The sequence below is a fragment of the Bubalus bubalis genome, chromosome 5 (assembly GCF_019923935.1).
Source record: "Bubalus bubalis isolate 160015118507 breed Murrah chromosome 5, NDDB_SH_1, whole genome shotgun sequence".
Taxonomy (NCBI): Eukaryota; Metazoa; Chordata; class Mammalia; order Artiodactyla; family Bovidae; genus Bubalus; species Bubalus bubalis.
The window spans coordinates 62,359,748-62,372,275 of NC_059161.1; the positions used below are offsets into that span (position 1 = coordinate 62,359,748).

The window sequence follows — 12,528 nt, forward strand, 5'->3', positions numbered from 1 at the left end:
TATCTTAAAATAGTTTAGTTTATACTGAAGTATAGTTGATTTACATTGATGTGTTAGTTTCAGCTATACAGCAAAGTGATTTAGTTATACATAGTACATATTGTCGGAGAAGGCAATGGCACCCTACTCCAGTACTCCTGCCTGGAAAATCCCATGGGCAGAGGAGCCTAGTAGGCTGCAGTCCATGGGGTCGTGAAGAGTCATACACGTCTGAGCAAGTTCACTTTCACTTTTCACTTTCATGCATTGGAGAAGGAAATGGCAACCCACTCCAGTGTTCTTGCCTGGAGAATCCCATGGATGGGGGAGACTGGTGGGCTGCCGTCTATGGGGTCGCACAGAGTTGGACATGACTGAAGTGACTTAGCAGCAGCAGCAGTACATATTGTCAACATTCACTGGATCATAGAGAAAGCAAGGGAATTCCAGAAAGACATCTACCTCTGTTTCATCAACTACACTAAAGCCTTTGACTGTGTGGATCATAACAAACTGTGGAAAGCTCTTAAAGAGATGGGAATACCAGACCATCTTACTTGTCTCCTGAGAAACCTGTATGCAAGTCAAGAAGCAACTGTTAGAACCCTGTATGTAACAACTGGTTGGTTCAGGATTGAGAAAGAAGTATGACAGGGCTATCTGTTGTCACCCTGTGTAACTTATACACTGAGCACATCATGAGAAATGCCGGGCTGGATGAGTTACAAGCTGGAATCAAGATAGGTCGGAGAAACATTAACAATCTCAGATGATACCACTCTAATGGCAGAAAGCAAAGAGGAACTAAAGAATCTGTTGATGAGGGTGAAGGAGGGGAGTGAAAAAGCTGACTTAAAAATAAATATTAAAAAAAAACTAAGATCATGACATCCAATCCCATTCCTTCGTGGCAAATAGAAGGGAAAAAGGTGGAAGCAGTGACAGATTTCCTCTTCTTAGGCTCTAAAATCACTGAAGATGGTGACTACAGCCATGAAATCAGATGATTGCTTCTTGGCAAGAAAGTTATGACAAACCTAGAGAGTGTGTTGAAAAACAGAGACATCGCTCTGCGACAAAGGTCTGTATAGTCAAGACTATGGTCTTCCTGATGGTCACATACAGTTGTGAGAGCTGGACTGTAAAGAGGGCAGAGCACCAAAGAATTGATGCCTTTGAACTAGAGAAGACTGGAGAAGACTCCTGTGAGTCCCTTGGAGATCAAACCAGTCAATTTTAAAGGAAGTCAACCCTGAATATTCATTGGAAGGACTGATGCTGAAGCTGATATTTTGGTCACTTAATGTGAACAGCCAACTCATTGGAAAAGTCCCTGATGTTGGGAAACATTGAGGACAGAAGAGGGTGTCAGTGAGATGGCTGGATGGCATCACTGATGCAATGGAAATGAACCTGGGCAAACTTCAGGAGATGGTGAGGAACAGGGATGCCTGGCGTGCTACAGTCCATGGGGTCACAGAGAGTCAGCTATGACTGGATGACTGAAAATCAACAGTACATACATTAATGCTGTTTCAGATTCTTTTCCCAAATAGATTATTACGGAGTATTACATTGAGTTCCTTGTGCTATATATATATTAGGTCCTTGTTGATTATCTGTTTTATACACAGTAGTGTATATATGTTAATCATAACCTTCTAATTTATTCCTACCTGTAACTTTCCCCTTTGTAACCATAAGTTTATTTTCTAAGTCTGTGAGTCTGTTTCTGTTTTTTAAGTTCATTTGTATCATGTTTAGATTTCACATATAAGTGGTATCATATGACATTTGCCTTTGTCTGTTGGGCTTACTTCCCTTAGTATGATTTCTAGGTCCATCCATGTTCCTTTAAATGGCATTGTTTCCTTCTTTAATGGCGGGGTAATAGTCCATTATGTGTATATACCACATCTGCTGATGGACATGCAGATTGCTTCCATGTCCTGGCTGCTGTAAATAGTGCTGCAATGGACACTGGTCTGCGTTTACTTTTTCCTGCTATGGTTTTCTCTGAATATATGCCCAGGTGTGTGAATGCTGGATCATATGGTAGTTTTAGTTTCTTTAGGAGCCTCCATCCTGTTCTCCATAGTGGCTGTACCAATTTGCATTCCCACCAACAGGGATAGGAGGGTTCCCCTTTCTCCACAAGCAATTATTGTTCAGACTTTTTGATGATGGCCATTCTGACAGCTGCGAGGTGATACTTCATTGCAGTTTTTATTTGCATTTGTCTAATAATGTGATATTGAGCATCTCTTCACCTGTTTTTTTTTTTGTTGTTGTTTTGTTTTGTTTTGTTTTTTTTGGTCACCTAGATGTCTCCTGTAGAGACATGTCTGGATTTTCTGCCCATATTTTGATTGTGCTTTCATTTTTTTATTGAGCTGTATGAGCTGTTCATACCCTTTGGTGATAAATCCCTTTCTGGTCACATGGTTTGCAAATATTTTTTTCCCATTCTGTGGTTTGTCTTTTTGATTTCAGTGTTTTCCTTTGCTGTGCAAAACTTTTTAAGTTTAATTACATCTTACTTGTTTATTTACCATACTCTAGGAGGTAAATGTGAAAATATCTTGCTGCATATATGAAAAGATTCTTGCTTATCTCAAAGAATGTTCTGCCTATACTTCCCACCAAGAGTTATATAGTGTCTGGACTTACATTTAGGTCTTTAATCCATTTTGAGTTATTTTCATGTATGGTCTTAGGAATTGTCCTAATTTCATTCTTTTACTTGTAGCTGCCCATTTTTCCCCAGGACCACTTATTGAAGAAACCATCTTTTCTCATTGGTATATTCTTGCCTCTCTTCATAGGTAGATGATAGGTGCATGGGTTTATTTATAGGCTCTATCCTGTACCATTGATCCATATTTCTGTTTTTGTGCCAAAACTGTACAGTTTTGATTACTGTAGTTTTGTAGTCAAGTCAGGGACCCTGATTCCTCCAGCACGTCTTTCTTTCTCAAGATGCTTTGGCTATTCAGGATCTTTTATAAATTCTAAAAATTTTTGTTCTAGTTCTTTGAAAAATGCCACTGGTACTTTGATAGGGATTGCATTACATCTGTAGACCGCTTTGGGTTGTGCAGTCATTTTCACAATATTGATTCGTCTAAGCCAAGGATATGCTGTATCTCTCCATCTGTGTCATCTTTCTTTCATCACTATCTTATAGTTTTCCGAGTACAGGTCCATTGCTTCCTTGGATTTATTCTTTTTTTGATGCAGTTGTAAATGGGATTGTTTCTTGAATTTCTCTCTCCAATCTTTCATTGTTAGTGTATAGGAATGCAAGAGATTTCTATGTATTAATTTTGTATCCTGCAACTTTATCAAATTCATTGATAGTTTCTAAAAGTTTCCTGGTGGCACCTTTTGATATGTATAGTATGATGTCATTTGCAAACAGTGACAATTTTGCCTCTTTTCCAATTTGGATTCTCTTCATTTTTCTTCTGATTGCTCTGACTAGGACTTTCAAAGGGAGAAGGCAATGGCACCCCAATCCAGTACTCTTGCCTGGAAAATCCCATGGATGGAGGAGCCTGGTAGGCTGCAGTCCATGGGGTTGCTAAGAGTCAGACACAACTGAGTGACTTCACTTTCCCTTTTCACTTTCATGCATTGGAGAAGGAAATGGCAACCAACTCCAGTGTTCTTGCCTGGAGAATCCCAGGGACTGGGGAGCCTGGTAGGCTGCCATCTATGGGGTTGCACAGAGTCGGACACGACTGAAGCGACTTAGCAGCAGCAGCAGCAGGACTTTCAAAAATATAGTCAATAATAGTGGTGAGATTTGACATCCTTGTCTTTTCCTGATCTTGGAGGAAATACTTTCAGTTTTTCACCCCTGAGCATGATGTTTGTTGTGGATTTGTCATTTATAGCCCTATTATGTTGAGATTGGTTCCCTCTGTGCCCACTTTCTAGAGTTTTTTAAATCATAAATGGATGATAACTTTTATCAAATGATTTTTATATATCTATTAACATGATCATGTGGTGTTTGTCTTTTCTGATGTGGTGTATCATCTTGATTGATTTACATATGTTGAACCAGCCTTGTGACCCTAGTATGAATCCAAGTTGTTCATGGTGTTTGATCTTTTTTATGTATTGTTGGATTCTGTTTGCTAATATTTTGTTGAGAATTTTTGCATCTATATTCACCAATGATATTGGCCTGTAATTTTCTTTTTGGTGGTGTCTTTGTCTGGTTTTGGTATCAGGGTGATGGTGGCTTAATTGAATGTCCCTGGGAGTGTTCCCTTCTCTTCAGTCTTTTGGACGAGTTAGAGAAGGATCAGTGTTTAAAATTTTTCTTTGTATGTTTGGTAGAATTTGCCTGTAAAGCCATTTGTAAGGAGTATCTTTTATTACCTACTCTTTTTGTTTTCATCACTCTAAGAGGTGGGTCAGAAAAGATCTTCCTGTGCTTTATGTCAGCAAGTGTTTTTCCTGTTTTCCTTTATGGTGTCTGGTCTTACATTTAGGTCTTTAATCCATTTGAGTTTATTTTAGGGTATGGTCTTAGGAGAGTGTTCTTTTTTTTTTTTTTTAATTTTATTTTTAAATTTTACATAATTGTATTAGTTTTGCCAAATATCAAAATGAATCCGCCACAGGTATACATGTGTTCCCCATCCTGAACCCTCCTCCCTCCTCCCTCCCCATACCATCCCTCTGGGTCGTCCCAGTGCACCAGCCCCAAGCATCCAGTATCGTGCATCGAACCTGGACTGGCAACTCGTTTCATACATGATATTTTACATGTTTCAATGCCCTTCTCCCAAATCTTCCCACCCTCTCCCTCTCCCACAGAGTCCACATCCTTTTACTTGAAGCTGTCCAGTTTTCCCAGCACCACTTATTGAAGAAACTCTTTTCTCCACTGTATATTCTTGCCTCCTTTGCCATAGACTAGGTGACCACAGGTGCCTGGGTGTTATTTCTGAACTTTCTATGCTGTTCCATTGATCTATATTTGTTTTTGTTTAGTGCCATACTCTTGATTACTGTAGTTCTGTAGTATAGTCTGAAGTCAGGGAGTCTGATTCCTCCAGCTTCATTTTTCTTTCTCAAGATTGCTTTGGCTATTCAGCATCTTTTGTATTTCTTTACAACCTGTAAACATTTTTGTTCTAATCCCGCCTTCACACATTTAGTGGGCCTCTTCTTCGCTCTGTGTTGTCGCTGCCTGTCAGGGCCTGCTCCTGAGTTGTTGGAGTAGAAGCCCTCGGTTCCACTGCTGAGCTTCAGTGAGAGGCAGCCAGAACTGGAGAGCTCCTGCTGGGAGAGGTGCTTTGGCTGGGGTATTCCCTCCCCGGAGCTGTCTACTGTGGGGTGCATCCTGTGGTGTCACCTGCACAGGCTCACAGAATGAACTGTTGGCAATACCCCTGGCACCGTCTCCACTGGGAATGCAGTCATTTGGTGTCCCTCAGGCGCTGTGGTTACAAGGCCACCAGCACAGATCCTTAGGTGCCTGAAGTCGGGACTGCAGTGGTCATGTACCTGGAGCCATCATAGGAGCTGTGGAAGCCCCCCAGCCCCACCTCTGCATGTACATGCCACAAAGCCCATAGCTGCCGAGGCCAGACTAGTGTCAGGTGTGGAAACACCTACTGTCCTGCTCCCAGATCCCTTAGAGGCAGCTTGATGAAAGAGGCTATTATGGCAGGCCACGCCCACCCCTTCACATGCCCTTTAGCAATGGCACTTTGCTGCTGGGGTGGGCCTGGGCTTTTTCTGCAATCACACTTTAGCCCCTTCAGGCTGTCTCTGTGTAGCCAACCTGTGCTCTCCCTGGGCCCGTCCTGAACCCCGAGTTTCAGCATCCAGCCCCTGCGTGTACAGGCAGGTGTGCATCTTCGGCCGCATACTGCAGCAAGATAGCACCAATCCTCTTTGCTGATCTCTGTCTTCTGCCTGCTCCCACCATAACCAGAGCACCAGTCAGTATACTCTCTTCCAAGTCTCTGAAGCTCACTTTCTGTCCAGACTGACCTCGTGGCCAGTGAAGGGGCTTCCCAGGGCGCAGGAACAGTTTCCTCTTCCACGGCTCCTTCCCTGGGGCCAGGTCCCATCCAGATTCCTTTTTCCCTTGGTTATATGGAGTTCTTTCTTGCACTTCTGGGTATCTGATATCTACAGCCATCATTCAGTAAGGTATCACGTGAGAATCCATCCACGTGTAGATGTATTTCTGATGCATTTGTGGGAGGAGGTGAGACCCAAAGTCCTTTTTATTCCCCCATCTTGATTCTTCCTGCCATAGAATTTGTTTTTAAATGTTCCACAGACTGATACTCCACTTTTGTTTTCAGTTTGACTCTGTGGCTGATGTATCTGATGTGTCAAGCAATGTTACCCTAAAAAGTTACACTGTGCACTTGGAGGTACCTGTGTGCTACATAATGCATGGTCTCTGCATGGTGTGTCAACTGCATGATGATAAGCCAAACAGTTTGGTTAAATCAGCTCAATCAGAACCCTGATGTTTAGAGCGGCTACATTTCTTAATGGCACATTCTAGAACCTAATCCTAGAGTGCTTTTCTTTCTGATGTGTTTTGGGTCCTCTTTATTTTGGAGGCTTTGCAACAAGGGGAACAAGGTGGGATGAGAAAAGAGGGAGGGAGGAGTCAAGTTCTGTAGATAAATCTAGGAATTTTAAAGTGAAATACAACTACTCACTTAGTGAGTGACCATGAGAAAATACTGCTCTTTCCTTTGGGGAAGGGAAGTTGTCAAGGAGGCTTTGTGCTGACGGCCATGAAGAGCTTACCGTGCTACCCCTCACCCTCACTCTACTGCTTTGCTATGCAGCAGCCCTGTCCACAGGGAAACACAGCCAGTGCCCCAGCCAGTACATGAGCTCTTGGAGGCACCAAGGACACCAGCTGTCTAATGAGACCATTAGCTTATTAGCTCACTTTACCAGGAAGTTGTGAGCTATAGTATTCCTGATGTACTCAATTTTGTAGGATATGGGGACAATGTTCCCTTCACTGACAATGTGTGACACATGATTTTCTATCTTGCTTAAAGCCCATTTTCTTTAGACCTTACTCACCAACAGCAACTTTCTCTTCAGGGCTTAGCCGATACCAAAATCCCCCAGTCTGGGACACCTGTGAGCATTAGGAGCCACCGAAGCCTGTCTGTTCTGCGCATCCCAAGTCAGAGTCACGGCAGTCAGACCTATTCCCAAGGCTCTCTCCACCGGAGTGTCAGCCAACTCATGGACATTCAAGACAAGAAGGTCTTGATCGACGACTCGCTGTGGGAAACCATCGTGGGCCATGACAGCGGACTGGTGAGTCGTTCCCTAATCTGGAGCCTGTTAGCAGGTGGCATGGCTTCCTGTGCCCCACAGAGCAATCATCTCCAGATAGCTCACTCCATCCCTCTGCCCACTGACCCAATTATTTTGTAACGACATGCTTACCTGCCTGAGTAGTGGGGTAGAAACTGTCTTATTCTTTTGGCGCACAATAGAGGCTTAAAAAATACATTCATGTGTAAGTGAAGAGATGAACAGGTTCTACTTCATTAACTTGGGCAGGACATGACTGAAAACACTGGAACATGCCTAATTGAGACATGAAGTACAAGCTCCTATTTTACTAAAGGAAAAAAAAAAGATACGTAGTTTCCTTCTGGTTTATGGTTAGAGGAGAAAGAGAGTCTCTCAATAGGATCTATAGTTTCCTTTCAAAAAAACTCAGAAAATCATAAATGTAAGAGCATTGGTATGTATAAACCTCACGTTTCATAATTTCAGCCCAGGGGATACAAAAAGTTAACCTCATCATTATCTAATACTTTTTTGAGTCCCTAGCTCTGGTTCTACATTTGACTCTCACTCACTATCTCCCCCACTAATTCTTACTTTTGCTTCACTGAAATGTTGATGATTTTCATAAAGACTTCCTTAACTAATGGCAAGAAATAAACTTTCATGGCTCCAGATTTCAGTCACACACACACAAAATAAAATTGATAGTCCTTCTGGTTGGTTAGGATGATGATATATAATAAGGACTTTAAAATCATGGGCCTGTTTGAAGTTATGATGACTACTGAATTCTATGACTCCATTTCAGATGTGACGTTTCTATGTCAGGAATAATTATATTAGGTTGAAACAAAGAATTTGTTAATTGATCATTTTTGACATACAAAATGGCAATTTCATATAGTTCAATATATTACATTGAAGGCTAGATGCATGTGTGCTCTTACCCAAGGACACACATCTAATCGTAATTTTTTTTTGGAACTGGGAATCTTAAAAGCACTGATTACAGCACCCCCATTTTTCACTATTGTACTGACATTTTTGCTTACTTTTGACCATACTAGTAACTGGCAGTATGCAAAGCAATTCAGTGAAAGCTTTTTAAGATACCCATATGTGGCAAATTATCTGTTCCCTATAACATTATAATCAGTATTCCTAGCCCTATTCAATTAAAAAAAACCCAAAAACCCACAGTAAGGAGATGGGACACAATGAAGCACAACAGCTTGCATTCTGGCTCTTCTGCTTAAATTCTGAACTGAATCATATGAAACCTCCCCACTTTCGGATGAGAAGACTGAGGCTTACACTGTGCCATGTCTTAACCTTTTAATGCTCAAAAGATATACATTTTGTGTAACACTGTTGCTAGCAAATATCCTAACCAGTGACGATTGGTGTCTTTTCAGTATGTGGATGAAGAGGACCTGATGAATGCCATCAAGGGTTTCAGCTCTGTGACTAAGGAACACACCACATTCACCGACACCCACCTGTGAAGGATGGAAACCTGTAAGACATAAGCTGGATGCAGGCCCCACACTCCATCCCCATGGGTTATCAGATATCATAAATGCTAAAAAGCCATTGTTTGTTATGCTATAATCCTTTAGAGATGAGTGTTTTTGAAATTATTTCTCCCTAATCGAGGTCTAAGTTGTTTTTCTGGCAGTCTAAAATGAGGGGTTTCTGAAATTTTATGTCCAAGTGAAAATGCTTGTTTTGCTCTCCTTATTTTGAGGACACTAAGCACGTAACTGTCACTTGGCTATGTTGGCAGTGACACCGCTATTTAAATGAATAATCAGTGGCGATTTCAGGTTGGCCCACAGTTGCTACAGGTAAGTTACTAATTTAAAAGCTAAGGGGGTCTCCTGAGAGGATGTCATTGCTGCTGCTTTGCACAGCAGAGCACTGCTTCTGCTCTCAGCCCCATGTTCATGGAAGTTGAAACAAACCTGTGAGGAACCATTCTAGTAACAGCTGCAAAATCAAATCCCAACGTCAGATCAAGCCGAAACACTCAGAGAAAAACAAACTCTGCATTGAGGCTACACATTTGACTGTGTAGGTTTCTATTTGATTATGATGTTTAGGGGTAAGTATTTACCAAACCACATACACTTATAAATGTCTGTTCCTACATGTATGAATCTTCTAAAAATCTAAGGAACAAGCAGCTAACTTATATATTTCAAAGAGAAAAATGAACTGTTTTGATATTTTACATAGTTTTGAAACTCCAGTCATTACTTTTTATAGAATTCTGTCAATTCACTGAATACCCAGGAATACCTTCACCTTGGCACATTCTATATGGAAACTACTGTTTTATTTGCATTTTTAACTAGCCTACGTGGAATTAAAGAAAAAAATTTATGTGTTCCTTCCAGCTTTGAAAATTTTTTAAATAACACATATATAAATATAGAAATATACATGTTTAATATATCTGTCCTATATTCCTTCATTTCAGAGAACTACTAGAATCATTAAGAAGAGAAATGGGTACTTTAACTGTTAAAGTGACTAATGACCAATTTCCATGAGTCAAAAAGTTTTTGTTATATACTTTATTTGGATTAGAAAGTTATTGGTAAGTCCTACCTCAAGAAACATTTTCCTCCCCAAGTAAACATAAAATGAAAAGTATTTAAGTTTATTCTTCACAGAAAACAATGTAAGAAAACCTCTTCTTCATTTTTAGAGGTCTTAATGATTCTGGGAAATTTACTTTTGAGTCTGTATATCTCAAACACAATTGTTGGACATATTTTGTGAATTACATTCAGAGATAAGTAGATGTCCCCAAAGCTGAGCTGGCAAAACTTGGAGCACAAGGAATAACTTTGCTTATTCTGCTTGAAAATGAGGAATCACACTAACTGTCCAGCAGTCAAAGAAAGACCATGGACTTTGAGGGCACTGAGACTTTATCCAAATTTGCGGAAGAGCAGCTCCTCAGAATGACCAACTCCTGGACAAGCCTTGCCAACAGTAAGTGTCAAAAGCGCAGACCAGTGTTAAGCCCAAGTTCTGCCCCCTCGTTAGAACTGCTACAAACAAATCCATGAATTCATTAGCTGACTCGTTCCATGAATTCATTAGCTGACTCGTTCACGTTTTGATCCCCTGGCTCACAGTGGACAGAGCCTGCATGGCTTCCACCCACACCACCCCCGCAACACTCTGAACATGACTTGTATCGATTTCAGAGAAGCACGCGATGTTGTCTTCCTGCTTTAGGTGGTACCTGGTGCCAAGCCTCCACTCAACAGTCAGACTCACCCCTAGATATTCTGATTCAGCTGGTCTGGGGTGGCGCTGAGGTGTCAGTACTTCTAAAAGCCTCCACATGTTCCTAATGTGGAGACCCGGTTTTGTGAAGAACCTGAAAGAACATATGCTGTGCACTGGGACTCCAGTCCTCACCCACTTCTCCTTTGCAGAGGTGACAGCAGACAGCTCTCTGTAAACCTCCTGGCTCTGGTCCCATCACATACTCAGCTTCAGTTTCAAGATCTGCTGTATGGTGTCTAACAGTAACTGATGAGAGCGCACAGCTATGCTTGTGTAAGCTCAACTAAGAACTGCACTTACCGATGATCTATTGTCATTGCTACCTGAATGTGAGATCTGTATTGGTACCTTATGCTGACCTAAAAATCATCTTGGCATCAATATAATTCAACCTGAACAACCTGTAAATAAAACATAGTCCAGGTGGAATAATTCAGTGAGTAGGAGCTTAATTATGTCACACATGAATAGTAGTTTATTTCCAATGCACAGATATCATGTAAATTAATCAAAAGGTGGTTTGCTTAATAAATATTTAACTGTGAACCAAGTTTGATTTAATATATTTATGAAAAAATACTCTTAACAGCTCTGGGTTGTATTTACAGTTTACACATAATGATAAAGGTGAGCCCATTTAAGAAAACAGGATATTCTGAATAATCGATGTACATTAGAATCAATGTAACACATTTTGTAAGACGTGAGTCCCAACCAGCAGAGATATATATTTAGCAGATAACCTCAGGTGGCTCTGATATGTAAGCCTGGATGAGAAAGCCAGGAAAAGACCACAGGCTGCAGAGACAGACGTGGGTTCATGAGGTGGCTCAGTAGCTAAGGAGCTTTGTGGTGAAGCTATTGATCCTCAGAGGGCCTTGGTAATCTCATCTTAAAGAGGATAACAATACTTATCCAGTTGACATGAAAATACTTATTTCATAATTACTGGGAAAACTTGACACCATGAGAATTATAATTCTGTTGTTTTTCATCTGTCACACAAAGTATATACATAGATTCATTTTTTTCCTCCACGTTTTTTGTGTGTTTTGCAGTTTTTTTCTTGTAGCTGATTTCTAATCTCATAGCACTGAGGCTGGGAAAGATACTTGATTACGATTTCAGTTTTCTTAAATTTACCGAGGCTTGATTTGTGATCCAAGATGTAATCTATCGTGAACAATGTTTTGTGTGCACTTGAGAAGAAAGTGTATTCTCCTGCTTTCGGATGGAATGTCCTATAAATATCAATTAAGCCTATCTAAGCTATTGTGTCGTTTAAGGCCTGTTTCCTTACTAATTTTCTGTCTGGATGGACGATCTGCCCATTTAGGTAAGTGGAGTGTTCAAGCCCCCCAGGATTACTGTGTTACTGTCCATTTCTCCTTTTATGTCCGTTAATATTTGCTCTGTATTTTGAGTTTGCCTTTACCAGTGAGCCTTCCCAGGGGTAATTTTGTTTCTAGTGTTTTGGGCTTTTCCACTTCCTTTGGCTTTTGCTGTAAAGCTGGTTGATGGTACTGAATTCTTAGCTTTTTGCTTGTGTATAAAGCCTTCTATTTCTCTGTCAAATCTGAACAAGAGCCTTGCTAGGTAGAGTATTCTTGGTTGTAGGATTCTCGCTTTCATCACTTTAAATATATCATGCCTTCTGGATTGCAGTTTCTGCTGAAAATGCAGCTGACAGTCTTAGGGGATTCCCATGTATGTTATTTGTTGCTCTTCCCCTTGTTGCTTTTAATATTTTCGTCTTTTTTTTTGGTCAATCTGACTACTGTGTGTCTCAGCGTGTTCCTCCTTGGGCTTATCCTGTATGGGACTGGCTATGCTGGGTGACTATTTCCTTTCCCATGTTTCAGCTGTTACCACTTCAAATATTTTCTCAGGCCCTTTCTCTCCCTCTTTTCCTTCTGTGACCCACCTATAATG

General features: G+C 40.9%; 1 protein-coding gene across 1 annotated transcript in view; it reads left to right on the plus strand.

Moving 5' to 3' along the window:
• The window catches only part of USH2A (usherin), a 940,802-nt gene extending 930,892 nt beyond the window's left edge, over positions 1-9,910 (plus strand). The window contains exons 73-75 of the mRNA XM_044943197.2: positions 7,087-7,308; positions 8,706-8,808; positions 9,773-9,910. Of these exons, the coding sequence (XP_044799132.2) occupies positions 7,087-7,308; positions 8,706-8,795 (312 nt within the window). The 3' untranslated portion in view covers positions 8,796-8,808; positions 9,773-9,910. The remainder of the gene's footprint in view (positions 1-7,086; positions 7,309-8,705; positions 8,809-9,772) is intronic.
• Positions 9,911-12,528: the final 2,618 nt, after the last annotated feature.